The sequence below is a fragment of the Nelumbo lutea genome, chromosome 6, assembly GCF_056320005.1.
Source record: "Nelumbo lutea isolate HS-2025 chromosome 6, American lotus-T2T, whole genome shotgun sequence".
Taxonomy (NCBI): Eukaryota; Viridiplantae; Streptophyta; class Magnoliopsida; order Proteales; family Nelumbonaceae; genus Nelumbo; species Nelumbo lutea.
Window position 1 is genome coordinate 72333056 of NC_142689.1, and position 23551 is coordinate 72356606.

Consider the following 23551-nt stretch of genomic DNA (forward strand, 5'->3'; position numbering starts at 1 on the left):
TACAAACGAGAGAAGTATGGATTTTTCATTTGAGATCTATTAAAATACAGGGCTAAGCAAATATATACTGCTTCAAACTTTACATCTTTTGATATTGATTTTATAAAATCAACGTGAAATCTCAACCCTCAGCGATGTGTTGAGAAGGTTCTCATACCAATAAATGACATTAAGAAACTGTCAATAAACTGTATATTGGAGGACCTTTCCCATGCTGCTGGCTAACCACATTTAACCAACACAGAAAAATGAAACACGTATTAATGACAGTAATTTACATGGAACAGCGGCTATGTACCCCTTCCTTTGCAGGGCGTTCATCCTGTATTTCTTCTAAATCTTCATCATCACTCCTCTTGCCTGCTTGTTCCTTCCAATAAGCCAGTAGCTTCTTCAAACGTGCAACTTCCTTTGATGAAACATTTTTGCTTGGGTCATTGACAATTGACCTGACTCTTGAAGCATACCTAATTTAATATGAAAATAGCATTATCAGAGTACTGAATATATCCTACTAAATGTGATCAAAGCAATTATCAAGCAAAAACGAAACAAAATATCCTAGAAACAATATTCTTATATACTACAATGCAAGAACATGCTCAACAATCAAGTATGAAACAATTAGGTATGCACATAAAATTTTTTACATGGTAAATAGAATAAGCACATACATCAGAGAATTATAGGTTTCTTCCAAGTTTGATTCAGCTGGAGATACATTTACGAACATAAGAGTCTTAGCATTTCCACCAAGCGAGTCACTCATGAGCATCGTTAGTTTATGGTTTCTATATGGTATATGTTGACCATCAGAAGATAAAGCACTGATCACATCCCCAAGGGCTGAAAGTGATTTATTGATACTCTGAGCTTCTTTCAGTTGACTCCCAGAAGAACCTGACTTCTTAACTCTCTCTGAACCAGCAAGATCTACAAAGCTCAACTGTAGAGGAAAATACTAGTCAGATGAAAACTGAAAACATGGAGAACCTCCACCAAGAAAAAATAACTATGACAAGACAAACATAGCTTCTTAGTTCATGCAAACATACAACTGTGAAAGTGTAAAAATTCCTTTTAATTTAATCAAACAAGAAACTATTTCTACTTAATGAATGTGCATATCTACCTTCCCTCTTGCGACAGACTGAGTTTGAAGATCAGTGATTTCAATAATGATTGAAAGGATCAAATGAGACCTTGAACTTTCATCATTCATTTGAGTCCCTGACATATGTCGTTGCTCAGACCCTCTCAAAATAATAGTTCTTAGTTCCTCATAAGTTGAAACTGAAACAACTGTCACATTCTCTATAGAAACCATTCCCTATTAGAAATATGAAGATAACAAATTAGTAAGACAAAGTAATAAAAACTATAATATAAGAATTCAGTAATTTCTGACAAGGGTATATCCAATCAAACATTTTACATCCTTAGACATAGAAATCACCTTTGAATCTTTTTTTATATCTAATTTTAGACGCTTTGCGTTCTTCGGTAATAAAAGATCTACAAGTGTATCCTGATATAGCTCCACCATATAGGCCTGTACCATTTCAAAATGCAGATAATATCAAGAATATTATTAATAAATAAAAGGTTCAAGGTAATGAGGTAAACTTAAATTGATGGAAAAAAAAGCAACCCCTAGCTAGCTAGTGGCCATGAAATACATAAATTTTATTATACAAAAAACATTTTTTTGGAAGAGTAAAAAGAAATGCATTAATCAAAGGAAAAATAACAGACCAAGAGGTCACAAGGTGGCACCTCACAATCAAAACAAATTTAGAGATACATGCTGAAAATTGAGAAATACTAAACTAAAATTCAAGAACATGCCAAAAATTCTCCCCTAGTTCCGATACTAATATGATCAAATATAGGGAGCTCCAACCCCAGTCCACAACTAGTTTTCTCAGATTTGTCACCATTGTTCTCCTGTTTCTCTCTCAGCCCTCTTGCATCCTAGCTTAACACCCTCATCCCAAACTTCACATATCCTCACCCAACACCTCATCCCCGTCCCCTTCATGTCACTCTCTATCCTTTCCTCTCCTTTCCTTTTGTTTTCTTCCTCCTTTTTTCTTCAAACTACTCAAAGGCTTTTCTCGCAAAGCCTTCCCCTCCCAGAAGAACAAACCTAAGGACTTGCCAACCGCCACTTCTCCATTCTCGATTTTTGTCAACCCTCCCTAATCCTCACTTCTACTTTTCTCCTCTTCCCCCTCCCCCTCTACCTTCCACTGAATTCACCTCCTGGATTATTGCTCCAACCTCCTTCCCACTCTCAGGTTTCATATCAATTCCAATCATTATTCTCTTTCTATTATAAACTTTTTTTGGCTTGTCTACCTCAGTTGTTGTCATCCAAAGACACTCACTTTCTTCCCCAGCTCTCTTTTCCACGATCGACTAAGCCTTCCCCAACTCCTTCAAAGTCATCTCATTAAGAGTGTTTTTCATACATACCTCGTCATCTGTCTAATCAGCAACTAAACTATTCTCATGCTCAAGTTTCTTTTCTTCACAAGTCAACTTGTTTTCATCGTCATCCACCCACAGCCCTTCTAGTGTAGACAATCCCCTACTACCAACTGAGAAAGGTGGACATGTAGCAGTGATGATGTCACCTTCCTAATCTGACCCTCTATAGCATCAGTCAGCGTCATATCGTCTCTAGCCCTTCTCGAGTACCTTCTTCTCTTAGACCCCTTGTCATCCAAGCCATGGCTTCATATGCTCCGTTGAATTTCCAAGGAGTTCTTTCCTCCTTTGAACATGGCAATCACCCAAATCCAGCTCTCCTCTTTAATGTTTTGAAGACTCTCCTTTCCATTTTTTTTTCAAAATTCCCCTCTTATTGGTTTTTTACCAATAAAGCCCTTGCCCCTCCTAATTTTCAGCAAATTTGACCAAAAATCCACGTAAGCTTTGTTCAAACTACTGTTGCCTAAGTGGATTCTACTCAAATTCAAATCCCCTCCACTTTGCCCCACCACCTATGTCTCTACACCTTCCTTGACTCCAAAACACCTCTCGATTTTCCTTCTCCTTAAAACTCCTCCCCCTCTTTACCCCTGCTTATTCCCACAACACCCACCCTTTCCAAAATTCCAACTTTACTCCTCTCCGTCCCCACGTCATCATCTTCTTAGTGTAAAGAAAAAAAAATACAAGTTGAACAGTTTATTTATTTATTTTATTTCAATGGAAGGGGCAACTGCTGCATGAGATGGTAAGACTCAGGTTGATGTGTGAGAACATGGAAATATGCAGGAAGTAAGATCCATAATCAATCCACCCTCTCAAAACTTCAACTAGCCAATATTACACTAGATAAAGGCTTTATATTTTATCTTTATCACCATTTAACAAAGAACAAAAGGTAGTTTATGAAAGGTCATTAAATTCTGCCATATATGTTGTATAAAAAAGGAATTGTTGAATTCATTTGAGTAAATGACTCTAACAATGTTTGATACCATCAAAAGTCACCATTCTACAATTTCATTGTAACTTGTAACACATTACTTACCTTCAAGGAGAAAGAAAATTTGTTTCTGTTGTGCTTCAAAATTTTGAAGAGTTCAGCAATAGCTCTTGGTGTCAATCCGGGATTGCTTTCAGACCCATAAATTGTAAATGTTTTTCCGGAACCAGTTTGACCATAAACAAATATGCAAACATTATATCCATCAATGGCAGATTGCACTAAATACTGTTAAATCATGCCAGAGAAAGTTAGCCACCAAGAAATTAGCAATCAAAAGTTCAAATTGTACAATATTCCACTTCAATGCTTAAGTATTGACATTTAACAAAATTTACCCTAGTGTCCTCAAATACATCTTCCTGGGAAGAACTGCCATCAAAAACACGGTCATAAAGGTGTTGTTTCATCTTATCATCCTTCCAAGGATGTTCAACTGTAAACTCATCAATGCTTGTAAGAACACTCCTTTCTTTTTCTAACATCTCTTTCTCACTAAGAGGCCTTAATCGGCAAAATACTCTGACCTTTCCTTTCATATCTGGAATTGAACATCAATTGAAAAATAGACACTTATTAAGACAATAAAAACTAAAACAAGAATTCCTATAATATTAAATAGGGCCATTTACTAAAACATCCCATACAGTTTCATGGATTTACTAGAACCTACCCTATAGTTTGTATTTTACTAAAACACCTCCTATAGTTTGCAACTCATTTAGTTAATCAACCATCCATTAGATGATAATGGAAAATGACAGTTTATACCCTACTATCCATTTAATAAATTTAATCAAAAGAAAATAAAATTTGAAATACCATTTTTACCCTAATAAGACATAAGCAACCACTCTATTTGGTCAATTTTGATTTTTGTGCAAAGAAGTGTTAGGGGTACTTTTGGAATAAACAACCACTCTATTAGGTGATCATGTTACTACCTTTATATGGCAAAACAAACACTTCTTAGAAAAAGGTCAATTAAGTAAATAGGTTGCAAATTATAGGGGGTGTTTTAGTAAATAAAAACTACAAGGTAGGTTTAAGTATATTTGTGAAATTACACAGGGTGTTCTAGTAAATGACCCAATAAAATACACGGTGCCCTTAGTTAGAAAAAAAAATGAAAAGCACCCATCTCCTATTGACATATCAAAAGATAATACCATACCAACCTTCAATTGTATTGAAATATCGCTTCCTCAACACTTGTTCTTCCTTGTAAAGTGTTTCCAACTCAACCAACTGAGCCCCTTGCTTCTTCAAAATAGCAGCAGTTTCCTCATTCTTTCTATCAATGTCCTAAAAAAGAAAAAATGTTATTAGCTATAACATGTTCAGGTTTCTTTTCCACACCAAGAGGTAGAAATTAAGTGAAAATGGAATATTCAAAACAGAAAAATTACCTCTATATAAATGACATAAACTAAGAAAATAAAAAAGGAGCATTACCTCTTTCATTTCTCGTAGTTCTTGTTCAAATCTTTTCTCAAGAATTTCCATCTGCATGTACACAATAAAAAACAAAATGAAAAACAGTTAGCTTGCAACTCAGGAAATGCCAGAAGAGAAGGAATATTGGGAAACTTAGATGGAGAAGAACTACACAAACAACATAACTCACCTCCTCCCCTTTCTTCTTTTCAACACTTTGAATCTTCTGTTCCAACAATAGTTTTTCATTTGCAAGCCTCTTAACAATTTCTCCAGCAGAACGCACCTCCTCATTGCGCATTTTCAACTCCTCCTGAAGCTTATTTATATCCTATAAAAAAGCACCAGAACCAATAAAAAAAAAAAAGAATCACTATATAGAAATCCACAATGTGATAGAACAGAACAGCAATTTTGCAATAAACCATCACATTTTAAAACTTACCGCAATATTAGATCCAACTAAATCCTTACTGACATTGCTCCCTAGGGAGGAATACCCTTGATTTCCTAGTTTTGTCAATCTAGCTTCCAAGCGGTTCTTCTCCAGCAGTGCATCCTAATAAAATAGCAAAATCATTAATACAATGGGAAGAAGAGGAATGCCAGAAATCATATAATATCATTTTCACACATCATAATCACCAGAAGTGCAGAGTCTTTTTCATCGCATAGTGATCTCAGTCTATCACGATCGCATACAATTTCTGCTAAGCTTTGCTTTTCAGATCTCATGGAATCCTTCAACAGCTCCAACTCCTCCCGTAATTTAATTTCTTGCCTTTCTTTTTCATGTAATTTTTCTGCTAACTGATATGTAACCAATGGTCCAATATTCAAATACAAAGTCGAATGTGAAAATTAATGAGACCTTTGATTACAACCAACTCAGACGTGTAATGATTGAAAGAAATCCATATTGAGAATGAAACACGGCAAGTTTTGGCATCATAGTTTGATAACACGCAAATTGGCTGCAAATTGTGCTCAAGGAGAGATACATGAACTTGAATGAGGATGCTCCTAAACAAAAAAGTTTGGTAATGATGATGAAAGAGATGCAATGTGGATTCTTCTTTTCTTAACCCTTTTGTTGGTGCAATAATGTGAACAATGTAAAAGAAAAAAACACAAAGAAACAAATAGAAAACGAAAAAATCAACATCTTACATCAACCTTTTCTTGATTTGTAATAGATGTGGCAAATGGGAGAATGCATCTGCTGTAGCTGCAGTCATAGTCCCCAATGAAACATGGACATAGAGTCACAAAGCAATCATGTGACAGTCACAGAAGCAAGCTTTAAAATTTCGATACAATCCCGATACGGGGCGTATTGTATCGTATCTTTGAAAAACAGATACGGGATACACATTGAAATTGGTCATCTCGTCTTTTTTCATGCGTATCAGACCCGTATCGAGGGTGTATCAAGGGCGGGCGTATCGGTATCGTATCAACGAAAAAGATAAGACCAAAAACTGAAAAAATATAAAGGGGAAAGCAAGCTTCTTTTCCCAGAAATAAACCTTCTTTTACCCCCAAATGACTTTAAAACTTCAAACCTCATTCCTAGAGTGCTATATTTGCAAACCTTTGCATGAAACACGTGTGAGTCATTATTTTTATTTTTTTGAAGATTTTTCAAATTTTGAAAAAATATGGCAATTGGCAAAATAGCAAGTTTTGTCAGATTTTTACAATATCTTGTGATTTCTTTTTTTTCTTGAATGTTTAAATTTATGTTGATCTACATTTCTTACATCCAAAATCACAATATTTTTTTGTGTTGTCGGTAAATTTATGGAAATTTCATGAAGATAATTGGGGAAAATATAAATTAACAAAAAATTTGAAAATGTAATTTTTCTCTGCCTATAAAGACTAAATATGTTATAGATCTATAGATTTATCTATCATACCCATAGAGGAATTGAAATTTCTTCTTTAATATATTCTTTTATTTTTTATATTTTTAGAATTAAAAAATAAATAATAATTTATTATATTTTATCATTTCATCACAACAATTGACTATCTTATAATTCTATGGATGACCTATCATATCCACAGACCAATTGGAATTTCATCTTTAATAATTATTTTTATATTTTTAGAATTAAAATATAATTAATTATATTTTATCATTTGATCACAATGATTTTTTTAATCAATAAGTAATCACAATGATTAAAGTTTCATCTTTAACAACTTTTTTTTAACATACTATTAAATGTTTATTTATTTTTTATAATTTTTTGAAATAAATAAAAAATAATTATTATTATTTTAAATAATAAATAATTGTTTATTATATTTTCACTTAGAAGCTGTGCCAATGCATGTTTTATGGTTGCATAAGAGATTGGGTTTTTCCAATCCCATAAAACATTAAAACTTAAGAATTATAATTTATAAATTATAGTTAAGCATAAGATATTTAATGAAATTATAATTAAGTACAATATATTTCTTCATAAAATCATTAAAATATGTTAATTTAATGTATATACACCTCATTGAGGTCTTATATTTAGTGTTATTGATGCATTTTTATGATTTATTAAAGTATTTATAGTGTTTCCAAGTGTATCTATGCATATCTTAGTTTTTCTCCAATATGAATGTGTATCAAAGGCGTATCCCGATACGTCTCTTAAAATTGCCTTTCCGATACACTTGGTGTTTCCGATACTTTGAACCTTGCATAGAAGATTGGCAATTGTAAAAAATTTATTAATAATGAAAGAACGAAAATTTTACAACGTAAGAAGTGCCAAGAACCTCGGAATTTAGGTTAGCAATGCCTAACCCATCTATTACATAGTACATACAACCAATGGGAGGAGACTCAATATAGATAATTTCTGGTTAGTCCTTGTTTGGATTGTGCATCATCAAAAATATTCATTGATTTATGAGTCAATGTGAAGATTGCCGCCCTTTTGTTTCCCTTACCAGCTATCTTACTTCCCTTGTAGCATGTTATAGTACTGCAAAGAACATTCACTATTACCCTTGAACCAGCCAGTATAACCATCCTTTAGTCTCTCAACAAGATAGCATTCAACTTTGGAACCCCAAGGCTGAGATTGATTCATAAATAGGGAGGGAATAAAATGCAATATTCTCAAATAATTGTTCCTTCCCATGTTTGGTTTGTGAGATGTCAAAAGATGGGATGAAAAAAGGCTTGCATTGCAAGTTCTCAATTCTTAGGATGTAGAAACACACCATTTTGGTGTGAAAAAATGGGAAAAGAGGGGGAGGAGACTTGTCTAACATAAACAAAATGTACCTTCCTTGCTTTCTTTTAAGACCAATGGAACCACTTTTCTATCTAGGTGACAGGTTAGTGGTTCAACCAGTTGATCAAATGAATTAACCCATGATTACACAATTAAGTAATAAAAATATAATAACTAGTTGAAATAAAAAAAAAAAAGCTGAAAATTTCCCAAAAAATTTTGGCATATCTCTAATATTGTATATTCATTATACTAGTCAAAAATAAGTTTGATGAATAAGCATTATTGTTTATTAAATGCTTTAATGGTTCAACCAGTTGGGTCATATGGGTTAACACATGATGTCATAACTAAATTATAAAAGTATAATAAATAGATAAAAATAAGTTCATAGAAAATCAGTGTTTAAAAAGCGCAAGGCACAAAAAAGGCACAGGGGCCAATTTGCGCTCAAGGCGCAAGGTGAGATCTGTGCCTTTTTGAAGCATGACACAAAAATACAACAAATAAAAAGCTAAAAATTTATAAAAAAAGTCAGAAAATTCAAAAAAAAGGCCGAAAAAATAAAAAAATATATATATATTAAACATAATATAAACTTAAATTTTAAAACAAGTGTTTTAAAAAACCCATTATATAAAATAAAAATACATATACACAACATGTAAAGTGTATTTGAATGAAAATTTAAAAATAAAATCAAGTATATAAAACATTTTTAAGCATGTAAAATCCACAATCTCATTTTTTCCCTCAATTGCATTACTTCAAGTAGCTAATGTGATGTAAAACATATTACACTCTTGATTCTACGAGCCGCCTTTGTGCCATGTCCCTCAAGACAAGCCCAAACAAGTCCATGTTAGGGTCTTAAATTCTTAGTTATTACACAAAAAAAAAATGATTTCATAATTTTAATTGCTTTTTAAGAAAACATTTTATTAGGATGAATGAATGAACGACATTAGCAAATAGGGGGTTCTTGGAGCTTCAGTGAGTGAGCAAATGCCTAGGTTGAAGCGCAAGGTCCTTCAAGGCCTATAGCGAGGCGCATAGATTGGACTCCATCATATTAAACAAAAGTGTGATTAACAAGAACAGATTTATTAATTATGAAAGTTGATAAAAATACAAAACAAAGTAGAAAAAAGAATTAATATCTGACCCCTGACCCACTAACAAGGCGTTAAAAGTGAAACTTGCAATAGGAGAAAACGGGCTTGGTTACCCATGAAATCTAATAATTTTAAGGCTGATTAAATCCAAGTTCAGGGGCTAGTAGGCTAACTAGAGCCCATTTGGACCAAAGAGGAGCTCTACACCGGGTATCCCTCTCTTCAAGTGGGAAGCCAGGTGTCTTTCACCAATAGAGAATAATAGTTATACAACTACCCAAATCCCAATTTAAATTCTTGGAGAGGCTTCAGCCCTCTCCTACTTCGAAGAAAAGATCTCTTAGACAACCACTCTTAGAGAGTCTTAAGGAAGTCCATAGTGATAGAGAAGAAGAAAAGTAATCTCATGGAAAAAAAATAGATTACAGTTAGAGAAAACATTATTTCTTTGTTATCAGGGTTGATATCCCCACTATGTCTCTATTGCATACCAAATTCTCAGATAAAAGATTACAGTTAGAGAAACAATAAATCATAATGTTGAAAAGCACTAATAACCTAGATTACTTACTTGATCAGCATTCTTCCGGGATTCTTCAATTGCTTTAGACAGCTCCTCCACACGTTTATCATAAACATCAAGATTTGGGGGCTTGACATTCCATGAAAGATCACCATTAACAGAACCACTTGCAGCAGAGCGTGCTTTGGAGTATCTCCGCAGCATTACATCATTTATATGTGTTTGAAGGGCAACACAAATTTCTTCTCCCTGCAACAAATTTGGGAATTCCAATCTAGATAAAGACATATTCTACTAAAAAAAATCTAGATAAAGACATCTGGAGGATGAGGATGCCTATTTAACAAATGAAAAATATAAAACCCCAGAATCTAAAAAGGAATACAATGACATGCAACAGAAAAGCAATAAAAGATGTTTATGACCTGCTTAGTTTCAAACTGAAATATGTGGAGGACACCTGCTACTCTCATCTTAAAAAATACAGCAGTATTGCTACTACCAAATTGCATTATATCTCTCAACTCAGCGGAATGTAAATATTCTTTTGGAACAGGACGGAAAAAATGGACCTGGAGAAGCAAGCAATAAAATCCATAGTTCAGAATCTAGTAGATCTACAAATAATAGTTTATAACATAATATCAGAAGAGTTAAAATTGTCTAACCCACCCCACGCTTGTTGATGCCCAAAATGATCCGACCAGGCAGAAGCCCAATGGGGTCATCAATCTTGCAAACACCAAAAAACACCGAGTTTCCATAAGGAAGTGTTCTCAAGATCCGAAGGAATTGTTGCCTTGCATCATCTTTTGACAAATGCTTCTAAATAGACAATAAAAATCTATGAGAACCTTTTTTTTCTCAAAAGCAAGTAAAAAAGAATAGAAATCATGATTCCAGAAAAGGAAGAAACATTGATTTATGTGTAAAAGTAAAATATATTCATGCAGTGCAAAGAGGCGGGCAAGGAAATTGAAATCCAGGATCAAAATTTTGAAAGTAGTTGATTTAAGGAATTGCAAGCTTACAACTTTTTCCCTGCTGAAAACATTTCAGAAAGGAAATAACACTTTTTAAATTTACCATCAAATGGTAACGTGAAAGAATATCTAGCTCCCACTCCCGTATTGCACGTGTAATTACAATTTGTCTGGGTAAGAATCTCTCAATCAGTGATGTCCAGTCACTGAAAAAATAACAGCAGTTTCAGAAATAAAAATCAATAAATTTTGATTCTGTCTCAAAAATTACAGTTGCACATAGCCTCATTGTGCAGAGCTTTGTAAATTTTGCAGATATTTTATATAATATGTTACCTTTTCTCATAAAAAATTAATTCAATTATGACCAAAGGAACACAATAACAAATTAAATACAATAGCCAAGCAAGAAAAGAGGATATTCTGAATTACTGACGTGCATAATTCAGTGCTGCTGATGAATCCTATCTCAACTAAAATTTGCAGCGCAGAAAGTTGTGCAGCATCATCTCTTCCAACAGGATAATTTCCCAAAATATAATCATGTTGCAACTGAAATAAAAATGATTAGCAACCATTTAGTATTTTACCAAATCTAAAACTCATCAAGTAAAATTGGATTATAAATGACCAATAAGATTAGGCATTGTTAATATGGATAAAAGAAGTTAAGGCTATCTAAAACTATAATAGTAAAACAAGGACTAAAGGTTGGTCCAGCAAAGGAAAGAAAAAATTAAATCCAGAGGAAGCAATTGGGTTAGCCTAGGTCAACAGATTGCAAAAATGACTTTATAAACAAATAAAGCCCTATACTACACAGACACAGCTGGAGACCATTGCGTATAGAGATAATTAGTACAATGGCAAAAATAGGTCAAGAAATTAAAGAAACCACTCTAGTTTGAGTTTAGACAAGGATAGAGAACAGAGAAATTTGTTGTAATTGGAACTCTAGCATTTTCTTGTTCTTATGCACTCCACATGTCTACTCATAATAAAACAGAAAAACGAAGGAGAAGTGACAATAGATGCATTGTAAAGGCAAAATCTCTTCCATCCCCATATTTCCCAGAAATAGTACAAGTTCATCAGTCTGAGATTTGAACTGTCCAGGTTACTGGTTATATTGTTACCGGGCATGACTCCAGTATATGGTCAAACTAAGTTACCAAGGGATCTGGGGTCAGCTTAAATGGCCTGACACCAGAAACACTTTTTTTTGATAAATAAATGAACATTTTATTGATTTGGAAAAGTTAGCGCATACAAGCAGCCCTTGGAGAGGCGCGAGCTGCGATCTCACCACTAAAGAAGAAAACAAAAGTAATAAGTTACAGTTGTGCCCAATACAAAACTTCCCTAGCTGCCCCTTGCTTGGCTAGACAGTCCACCCTGACACCAGAAACACTTCAATTATTCAAATATTGCTACAAATTGAGCTACATACCTGCACATAGGACAACTGCACAAACATCGGGTCTGTCACAGCCTCATCTGATTCTCGAAACAACTTTTTTTTTAATGAAAGTTTACAATGCAAGATCTCTCCTTTACTGCGATCTTTAGCTGCCTTGAATTCCGCCAGCAAATCTCCAATGTATTTATTATCATCTAATCCAATATATTCTTCTACGTAACATGATAAAATGCATTACCAAATGATTGTATACAATATACAAATCTAAAACAAGCAACTAAAATTTAATAAAGTGCTAAAGATAGTTACCAGTTCCAGGATCAGGTGATTTAGAGCCAGTAACAACTTTACGGCACTCAAATAGGCTAAAACTAGAATATGTCGTAAGTTTGATAATCCCTGCAAGTTCCTAAAAGGCAAATATTAAATCAGTAGAGAAAAAATATGAAAAATTATACAGTAAAAGCTCCAAACAGTAAATTTTCATCTTCTAAAAACTATTCTGAAAACCTGGTGAAACTTGGATTATTAGCCAAATATGAAGAAATCAAAAATAAATGTTAATAACCAACAAGCCACACAAACAAATTTCATGAAATAATATATTCAAATGTGGTTCATAATGGATTATTAGCCTAGATAGCATGGTTTAGAGGCAGTTTCCAACATCACTTTCAAAATTTCTTCAAATAAAGCCAAAGCCTACTAGTCCAATGTAACTTTCTAAGTTGTCTTGGAGCACCAAGCATAGTTCATAGGCCAATCCCTTTATACCCAAAATTTTTGAGAAGTTAGATGAGATTATTTTTATTGGTAACTTCTCACATTTTATTTAAAGAATTAAAGAATAGTAGAACAATACAACAGAGATGTGCCAGTTACTCCAAATGACAATTTAGGCTAGCTTCATATTAGTGAGTTTGGCTCCTTGTCTTTGGAGGCCTCTGTTGTAATTTGTTGTTCTATTAATAAAACTTCACCTTACATTTCTCAAAAAAAAAAAAGAAAAAAAAAACAACTTAGGCTACCTTTTGCTGCCTAACTCAAAAAAGATTTCAGCGCTTTAACTTAGAATAAAATTCCAGACTAATAGGACCCCCCTATACAGCTGATTTCTGGTCACATCCTGTCTTTCATATGCAAGATTAGATTTCACAAATCCACAATTCTTTCTTATAATGAATAGAAGTTTAGAATTTTATTGATTTTTTATAAGTAATGATCTTTATTTTAATTTTTTTATCAGTAACACAATCATAATTTTGTTATCATAATTTTTTTTGACAAGTGTATCAAAGAACCAATTTGGCTTTATGACAGGGAGATCAACCATGGAAGCTATATTTATTTTGAGACGATTGATAGAAAAGTTCAGAGAGAAGAAGAAAGATCTTCATATGGTGCTCATTGATCTAGAAAAGGCCAGTTCCTAGAGAGATCATATGGTGGGTCTTGGAAAAGAAAGCGCTTCAAAATATGTATATAGACCTAATTAAGGATATGTATGAGGATTGAGGGGGCAACAACCAATGTGAGAACACTAATGGGAGAAACTTCAGATTTTACAGTTATGATGGTTTTCACCAAGGTTCAACACTTAGCCCTTATCTATTTGCACTGATCATTAGATGAATTGACTCAAAATATTCAAGAAGTTCCATGGTGCATATTGTTTGCGGATGGCATTGTTTTAATTGAAGAAACTAATGAAAGATTAAATGCAAAATTAAGCTTAAGGACAAATGCCCTAGAAACAAAAGGCTTTAAAATAGGTAACACCAAAACAAAGTATATGGCATGTAAATTTGATAATAATAGGTGTGAGTCAATATACACTTGCAATTGGAAACCAAGAGATAACTCAATGTGACCACTTCCAGTACCTTGGTTCAAAAATTCATAACAACAAAGAGATTAAGGAGGATGTCGCCCAAAGAATTAGAGCAGGTTAGGCAAAATGGAGGGGTGCATCTAGACTTTTGTGTGATAGGAGAATAGCACTTAGATTAAAAGGAAAATTCTAAAAAATAGTTGTAAGGTCGGCTAATGTTGTATGGAGTAGAGTGTTAGGCAATCAAGAAACAACATGTTCAAAAAATGAGTGTGGCAGAATTGTGGATGCTAAGATAGGTGAGTGGAAAAACTAGTAAGGATAGGATCAAGAATGACCATCCATAGCAACCTAGGAGTAGCTACAATAAGTGATAAAATGAGAGAGAGAGAGAGAGAGAGAGAGAGTAGGCTAAGATGGTCTGGTCGCGTGCATAGAAGACCACCAAACGCTCAAGTTCAAAGAAGTGATATGTTACAAGTGGAAGGGGCTAGAAGAGATGGGGGTAGACCAAAAAGGATATGGTAGTAGTAAGAAATTATCCAAGCACTAATAAATTTGATAGTGGACATGGCTTTAAATAGAAAAGATTGTCGAAACAATATTCATGTAGTTGGGATAAGGAATGGATGATGATGATATCTCCTAGTGGCACCTGAGGTATTTCATTGGCCAGTTAGTGATAGCACAACCTAGGGACTTCACTACAACAGTCAGCTCCTCTGCTCAAAGTTTATCCCCACCACACACCTCTTCTCAAAATTGATTTTCAACATAGAAATAAATTCGAAGAGCTTTATCACCCCCCTTAACTATCCTACATTCCTAGGATCCCCACGCTCATAGAAAATGATCGTATCATCCCCAAGGCTCAAACTACAAGTGCGTTACTAAAGTATTGTTTCCGCCAAACCTCCATGCTCTAAAAAGTTCCATCATATATGCCTTCAAGAGAATTCTACTCAAGACATCCACAAATAAGGTAAAGAGGAAAGGGGGCCCCTTGTCTTAGTCCCCTAGTAGATAGAAAAAATCTCTTACCACCCTAAGAATGGCAATGGGGCAGGTTTAGGGAGGGTTTTGTAAATTCTAGACCCCAGTCGCCTTCGTAAACCTCCCAACCCATACCCGCCCCAAAACCCATAGTGGGTAAAGATAAATAAATAAAATTTTATTGCTAAAAAGAAAAGGCAAATACATCTTAACTAGGTGACAAGAAGTCACTCCAACCAAACAAAAACAGGATCTAATAAATAACATGCTCCAATGTACAAAACAAAGACAACAGGACTCCTTTTACAAATTCAAAGAACACCAAAAATCAGCACCAAAGTATTCTTTCTTCAGTCCTTGAAATTCTGGAAGCAGAAACACCCATCCAATAACTAAAGAGTTGATAACCACCACAACGTCTTTCTTACTTCTCTTTTTATCCTCGAAAATCCTTTTGTTTCTCTCCCTCCATACCTCCCAACAGACGGCAAAGGGGATACAGCTCCAAAAAGTTTTGACTGTAATACCACCCTGAATTCTTGGCCAGCAACCAAAAATTTCATCTGAAACTGATATAGACCACATGTCCACCCTAAAATTATTGAATAAAAAGGACCATATTAGATTTATAAAACTGCATTGAAACAACAGATGTAGAATATTTTCCTCTCCAACAAGACACAGCACACATCTACTTGGAAACCGATAACCTCTGTTCTTTAAGATGTCCTGTGTTAAAATACAGCCTCTGTAAATCAGCCATGCAAAGGTTCCCACCCTTGGGGGCACTGGTTTCCCCCAAACACCCCTCACTAGATCAGCCTCCACCTAATTTCTGATCAATGCAGAGTACATCAACTTGACTGTCTGCAGCTGAGGGGTTAATCTCCACTGACTGAAGTTTTGCCAAGAATTCCAAACAGTCCACCTTCCAATCGTATAGTGGTCTTCTGAAATTTGGGCTCCAAGCCACAAAACCATTATATAAGCAACAAATAAGTAAAATAACATAAACAAATAACAAATTTTCAAAATACTTGACTAAGACATGTAAAAAACACATAAACTACTTTTTTTTAAAGGTAAGATAAATTTATTAAAATTAACTTATAAAAGTACAGAACAGAACCTGCCCACAAACGGACAGGCCTGAGGGACTCCCACTGCAAACACCAGATTGGCTGAGGAGGATTGGATTCTTCACATGATACATAAAATTCAAAATATTATTCTTTCCATAAAAACACATTCTTCACATGTAAAAAACACATAAACTATCAATTGTTCTTCACATAAAATTCAAAATATTATTAAATTCAACACCTAATACATGAGGTTCATATGCTTTCCAATGATATGCAAGTCGAGGAGGATTGGATTTAACCTAATACTGCACCCTACCCATACCCGTACATGTTGTAGAATCCCAAAACCCGTCCCGACCCCAAAATCCGTTCTTCAAGCAAAAAGAAACTGCCCCATCAGGGAAGGTAGGGGCTGCCAGGTGGGTACCCACCAGGTAGGGTAGAAACTGCCATCCCTAACTGCCTCAAGCAAAAAGAAACTGCCCCATCAGGGTAGGTAGGGGTTGCCAAGTGGGTACCCACCAGGTAGGGTAGAAACTGTCATCCCTAACCACCCCATTCACCAACACCTAGTAATGACAATTTTTCAAGCAACCTTCAAACTATCCACACCATCTTTCCCCAAAACCATAACACTTCAGGACATCCAAAAGAAAGACCCAATCCACCATGTCATATGCTTTCTCCAAATCTAATTTACACACAACCATTCCTCCTTCCCTTATAGTCCACACACTCATTAGCTATCGAAATTTGACCAGTAATTTGTCTCCTTTGAACAAAAGCCCCTTGAGAATGTGTTATCAGATTTGAGAGGGCTAGTTTTAATTTTACCAATAACACTTCAGCCAAAATCTTGTAAATACTAATCACCAAACTAATGGGTCCAAAGTCTCTCAGCTTGATGACATCCCACTTCTTAGGTATCAAAGCCATGAAAAAAGTAAAATTAATTCCTGGGCTAATGAAATGTTCCTCAACAAATTCCTCAAAAACTCCCATCAAATCAAATTTAATTATCTCCAAACAATCTTGATAAAAAGGCATTGTAAAACAATCTGGTCCCAGTGCTTTTGACTCATCCATTGAGAAAACAGCCCTCCTAATCTCTTCCAAATCAAAATCCCGTTTCAATAATCTTGCTAAATCAGAATCAAACCTTGGCCAATCAAGCCCTTCCACCTCCTCCTCTATTCCACTCCTTTAATCTGCTTTTTAGGCGTTGTATCTTTCTATGGAACCTCACTCCTTCCCAAACAACACCCCTCACCTCCTCATTGCACCATTCTTCCACTAAGTGGTCAGCAATCTGAAGTAACCATAGGCAAAACCCTCATTATCAGCCTTCCCCAATAGCCTTACCTTTGTAACCTTTGGGCCGTTAATTCAGATTTCAAAGCTTTCTCAGTTAATGACCTAATCAGAAGAGCTCATACTTTTCTGTTCATCCCACACCTTTCTCAAACTGTCTTGGAAGCGCTTCAGGCAATCCTGATTTCACTGGCATTGGAGGCATTACAAGGGATGAAAGGGATAATATCTGTTGGGTTTTCAGTGGTCCGATAGGCTTTTCCGACTCTACTAAGGCTGAAGTGATGGCTGCTTTCACAGGAATTAGAATAGTGAACAACATGGGCTTTCAGAATTTAACTGTTGCGAGCGATTCAGCTAATACCATAAAATGGCTAAGGGAGAAGGAGGGTGGACCACGGAGATTGAGTCATTATTTGGCAGAGGCTAGGGATTCTCCGGATTGTTTAAATGCAAACCAGATCTGGATAAGGGAGCTAAATCCTATTGCAGTAGGCTTAGCCAAATTTGGTGCTCTTTTGGAGATTTTGTATAGTGATAGCCTTTCTCCTGTGTAAGCTTATGGGGCTCCCCCTCTGTGTTGTACATCTCCTCATGTACTTCTTTTCATAATGAATTTTGGTTAATTTTTCTCAAAATTTATATTGAACACAAATCTATCCACTTTTGAATGGATAGGGGTTATTGATTTGGTTATGACTTATGAGAATTGAGAAAGGTGTCACAAGATGTTTTCATGCATCAAATGGCTAATCCATCAGAGGTGGTTAGCCTCAGTTAACCATTTTATTTAGGATCCTTGAAATGCATACCCCAAACACCAAGCAATTACATCATGATATTGGTGGAATGCAATGAATATAATTGCAAAAGACCTGATAGTTATACACACAAAACAGCAAAGAGAATGCAATGATAATACAAACATAACACGTGCCAAAAAAAAAAGATTAAGGCCATGCATTTAGCAAAGAGGAGAAAGAAGGCCTCTAAAAAATACCTCAACAGCATCAGCAACAGTTGTTGTCATGTCATAGGTAATTTCTTCAAAGGTTTCATCCAAGAAAAACACTATGGTCGTAAGTCTTTTTCCGGTCAAAAGGGCTTCAATCTCCTCTCGCCCAGGAATGGTATGCCTAGGACCAGCCTTGACAGAACGCTTCAAAGCATTTAATGTATTCAATGCAGATAGTTGGACTTCAGAATCTGTATTCACCCCATGAGCAACATAATGGACATACTCTGATAAATATCCCCCAATGTCTTTGTTAGGAGGCATCGAAGATGCACACAAATACATTAACTCCCATGCATTAATCAAGGATTGCCTGTACATCCAAATAAAATGGTTACTTGAAAAGTAAGACAACTAGATAGAACAACTGATATGAATTGAACTTCAAACAGCAGAAAAATCAGAATACCTATCAGGATTATTGCGTGTTTGCTTTGATATTTGTACAAAAAGCTCATCTCGAAGTTCTGAACGCTTCAAAGTTTGCTTATACAGTTTACCAACAAGCTCAATCCGCTCCTCTAAGCTTACAGGAGATACCCTATCTGATAAATCAACTCCCATGTACTTCAAAATTATCTGGAATAATTTTATAGCCCGGCTTACAAGGTCATTGTTAATTCTGAGCAAAGAAGTTGGAATGGGGTCCTGGCAAAAGTTAAGATAGATATATCACAAGTTCGCACAAGAAAGATAGGATGAATCTCAAGAACATTACAAAAGCGAAGACTTCTTTTGAAAGCAAATCCATTCCTGTCATACCTTTTGAAAGCAAAGCATATCCTCAAATGTAAATTTTTCCCTAATATGAGGGCCTATAGATCTTTTAGAAAAAAACCCACGTTTTCCAGAAGATTGGATCTGCTTCTGCATGGACCTCAAGAACCCTTCTACCTATAAAGCAAAAACAACAGCAGAATGAGAATATGAAAGAACACTAGCAAAGCATAACAATTCCAACCTTTCCTTGTTATGAAAGAACATAAACAAAGCACAACAATTCCAATAGGTGATAAAATGATAGAAAGTAGACAAAGATGGTTTGGGCACATGCATAGAAGACCACCAACAGCACCCACAAGAAGAAGTGTGCTGTTGCAAATTGAAGGGTCTAGAAGGGCTAGGGGTAAACCAAAACGGACATGGATCAAAGTGGTTAGAAATGATTTAAATGATCATAATTTAACAAGGGATATGGCATTAAACAGAACGAGATGGAAAAACAGGATCCATGTTGCCAACCCCATATAGTTGAGATAAGGCTTCGATGATGATGATGATGATTTTTTCACAGAATTCAGCATAGACTAAAATGTAATATCCTTTATACCCATAATATCTCAGTTAAATAAAATCCCTTCTGTAGAAATCTACAAAGCCCTTAAGCACTAAAGACCAAACTACAAGCATCTATGCACAACAAATGAAATCTCCCTTCAAAATCATGCAATTCCTTTCTTAAATACAGCAAATAGCTGAAAATAAAAAATCATTGCCCAAGTCAGATTACCTCTACAACCTGAAAATAAACAAGGCCAATAGGAAATGACATCTCTTATTAAAGAAGAGGGAGCATAATGGAAAATAAGGAGACAAGGAGAGTTGAAAAGGAATTTGCATTCCTAAACCTAACCAACTTCAATAGATTCCATTGAGCCTCTAGAAAAAGCAAAATAGGAAGATCATACTGAAAAGAGGGGCAAAGTCCATTTGGAATAAATACAAGCACTTATTGGTCTCCCAACTTAAGAGAGGCTGGAAGAAAGTAAGAATCCAAGTCAACTTCAAGGAATATATTTTATTAAAGGTCCTTCCAACCTAATTAGCAACTCTGAAGAGACTTGTGCTAAGGGAATTGTTCAAGTCAACAAGGCTGCTTCCTATAAGGAGTTGTGTCCTCCAGAGCATAGCACAAAAGGCTCAATTTTAGTGAAGGTGCTTTCCCCAAAGCTGGTGGATATGCCACTACAAAGAGCAGAGGTGGAACATGATTCATGTAGCCAACCCCTTACAGTTGGAACGAGGCTATGTTGATAGATCCTATTAAGCCTCTAGCACAGGAAATACAAGGTAAACATCACCAGAAATTTTACTTGGGACCCATCACCAGAAAATTGAATGTCACAGCACCACAATTTTTCCCTTGTGTTGTAAGCCGACTTCCATGGCCAAAATCCTTTCCCGTGAGGGGACGCCTCTCATTGTAGAATCCTCAATTTGTGAGTAAAAAACCTAGCATTATGAATTCTTGGGGAAAATTAGGGGATGAATGCTTGTTATACTCAATGGTTTCATATTATCAATTATACGTTATTTTAATTGTTCAGTGCTCTTTGTTTTAACTTAAGCTTATCTATTACTATATAGAGTGGATACCCCATTTCATAGTCAACTATTTAACACCATGTGCCTTCCCGCATGCACATTTAATTTATACTCTTTCCAAACATTTGTTCTACCATTCACATGAATTTTTTGTTAAGGCTTTTCTTAGATAACCTACCAATTCAAATTTATAAACGACAATTAATTTTTCCATGAATATAAAAGAAAGATGAATAACTTAGGAAATAAAACAAAGTAATCTAGAAAACCATAGCACATCTTCTCACCTGAAATTTATCGATCAATGGTATAGCACTTGCAAGTTCTGCTGGAAAGGTCACTGGCAGAGACATTGGTGTGCTGCTCAAGGCAAAAAGAGAGAGAGATCACTTGAACCAGTGAACATGTTACTTTAGGTTAAAATAACAAACAATGCAACAAACCCCTAACGCATTTTTAAGCTAACCAATTAATCAATTGACGCATAAATAAGAACATGCGCAAGTGAGCAGAAAACCCTATCAAAAAACGTAAATGGATGAAGAAATGAGAGAGAAAAAGATGTCCCACGTCATCTCATCAATACAAAACAAAATGTGGAGTCGTGAGTCAAGTTGGGAAATGGTTCCAAGAATAAGTTCTGACATTTCAAAACTTAGAACGAATTGAAACAATTATTGGCCTAGGTTTGAAATTGAGATTACAAGCGTGGTGAGGAAAAAACCCATTAGCATTATCGTTCTAACAGTCTTACATGAGTTACAAAGAACTACAAGAAAACCAGCTCTACAAATTAAAGTTTGTAGGCAAAAAACATTATTGGGACTGATAAAAACAACACAAAGTATTGGTAATCTACAATGTGACGTGACTATGATTTGTAAACCTTGAAATAATATAAGATAGTGAAGACTTACGAGGGTGCAAAATTAGAACCATCACTATCATACCCATCCCCATTAGAGAAGCGAGCCGAGCTGTGGAAAGGGGTTCCATTGCCATTGCTAGAGATCAAAGAAGATTGACTTGCTCTGACGCTTTCAGACATAACTGACGGTGTATCAACCGTCATTTGGATCAATTAACACCCCCTGCAGTTGAAATCGAGGAAACATTGATCAGTATAACCTTGTTGTTGTGTATGACTTGCACCAACTCAAATTGAAACAGACGAGACGCAGATGTACGTTAATATGGAGAAATCCAACAAAAAGAAAGGGTGAATGAGGATAGGCAACCGCTCCTCCGAAGAGTAATTAAGTGGTTTTGAATTAATACGGCTCCATTCAGAAACTATTTAAAAATCAAACAGAGCAAGGAGATGCGAAAGCGAACAAAACCTTTCTTCAGAAAATCAAACCAGAGCTTCCAAAAAAATCAGTTAAACAGATTGAAGAGTTCTCCAACTTGCCAACTCTTGCTTGCATCAAAAGAATAAAAATGAACAAAGCAAGTGGAAATTAAGAGAAGAGAACCTAAAAATCAATCAAAAAAAAAAAAAACACAACAAAAGTTTGACTAAAACGAGGTGAAAATGAAAAGAATCTTCAATAAATCTTCCATTGAAGAGAGATACAAAGAAACGAGCTAAGCAATACTGAAGAACTGAAAATGTTAGACAATGAGGTAAAGTATTCAGATTTAAGCGAAAATGAAGCCAGATGAGTAGAGTATAAAAACAAAAACTGTGGAAGATGAACCGAAGTTTAAAATAAATAGGGAAAAAAAAAAAAAAGGAGAATCGGAAAACTTAAGAAACCACTCTCAAGAGATGAAATCGATTCAAGAAGTGAAAATGATGAAAATGAAAACAAATAAAAAAACAAAAATACAAAAGTACAGTATCAGAAGCGGAAATGAAAGAAGGCAATGCAAGCTTTGTCTGAAAACCAGGACTAAAGATAGCTGATAGATTTAAGAAATGAAAGTGATTATTCGAAAGGACCAGAAGCGAAGAGAGATGAAAGAAGACGAGAATTACGAGATAAATGGAGACGTTCGAAGCGATGTCGCATGGAAAAAAACACAAAAACAAGAGCTTCTTTTCGAAATACCCAATGTGCCCTCTGGAGAAAAAGGATCCCTGAATCTCTCTCTCTTCCTCAAGAGAAGAAAGGAGGCGGAGGGAACTGGGAAGAGTTGGAGTAAGTCACGAGAATATGTCAAAAACAACAACACACAGAGATCTCTCTTTTTTGGGGAGAAGAAGACAACAATAAAGAAATAAGAAATTTAAAAGAAAAAAGGTTTAAGAAATAAAATTTTGGTACTATTTCTTTCAGTAAATATCGAAATTGACCCTGGGTAGTTCCATTTTAAATTGAAAAAGCCCCGTCGGGCGGGATATAACGTAGAAGGGTTAGTGTTGAAGGGAACGGGATATGCTCCACACACAGGAGCGCCTCGCAGGCACATCCACCGTGCACCGTGCATCGGAACCAATTCATGGTAGGATGTGCGTGTGAGGTCAATGTGTGAGGAGCAGATCCGGTCTCGTATTGAAGAGTGAAGATACATTTGTAGTGTTTGTCTTATGTATCACACGCGTAGGGCGTCGTTAGCGCGTGAGTTGGTAGGGATTGAGAAGAGAATAAACCCTCACAAGACTGCCCCCCGCAACGTCGCCGAGCACATCCCCATCGTGCATCGGGTTGGGACGTTGGGGGGGGGGGGGACTGGTTTGATCTTGTCCGAATCTCCCTGTTTACACAAATTCTGTTCACGTCCATCAACATTATATGACAATCACACATGGAGAATATCTCA

At 35.5% G+C, this 23551-nt stretch overlaps 1 protein-coding gene across 3 annotated transcripts; it reads right to left on the reverse strand.

Annotated features, from left to right (window-relative positions):
* On the reverse strand, nucleotides 1-23260 carry ZWI (kinesin-like calmodulin-binding protein (ZWICHEL)). Of its 3 annotated transcripts, none has more exons than XM_088950305.1 (24): nucleotides 22767-23260; nucleotides 21703-21876; nucleotides 21073-21145; nucleotides 19223-19354; nucleotides 18870-19108; nucleotides 18446-18773; nucleotides 12535-12634; nucleotides 12256-12437; nucleotides 11242-11357; nucleotides 10909-11011; nucleotides 10495-10647; nucleotides 10248-10394; nucleotides 9871-10071; nucleotides 5582-5746; nucleotides 5382-5495; nucleotides 5127-5267; nucleotides 4955-5005; nucleotides 4678-4804; nucleotides 3838-4040; nucleotides 3545-3727; nucleotides 1457-1552; nucleotides 1133-1330; nucleotides 675-946; nucleotides 1-467 (listed from the first exon to the last, which is right to left on the reverse strand). In XM_088950305.1, the coding sequence occupies exons 2-24, from the start codon at nucleotides 21855-21857 to the stop codon at nucleotides 275-277; spliced, it is 3672 nt and encodes a 1223-aa protein (XP_088806431.1). In that variant the 5' UTR covers nucleotides 21858-21876; nucleotides 22767-23260; the 3' UTR covers nucleotides 1-274. The 3 variants fall into 3 exon arrangements, with proteins under 3 accessions (XP_088806431.1, XP_088806432.1, XP_088806433.1); XM_088950306.1 differs by having other exon boundaries at nucleotides 21973-22996; XM_088950307.1 differs by lacking the exon at nucleotides 22767-23260 and adding an exon at nucleotides 22126-22757.
* Nucleotides 23261-23551: the final 291 nt, after the last annotated feature.

Bases quoted from the DNA above. Each gene is read 5' to 3' on its own strand.
- ZWI (XM_088950305.1), bottom strand. From the start codon at position 21,857: ATGACGGTTGATACACCGTCAGTTATGTCTGAAAGCGTCAGAGCAAGT. The intron at 4,805-4,954 runs GTAATGCTCCTT...TTTCTTTTTTAG, and splicing joins AACTACGAGAAATGAAAGAG to GACATTGATAGAAAGAATGA. The intron at 1,553-3,544 runs GTAAGTAATGTG...GAAATGGTACAG, and splicing joins AATTTTCTTTCTCCTTGAAG to GCCTATATGGTGGAGCTATA.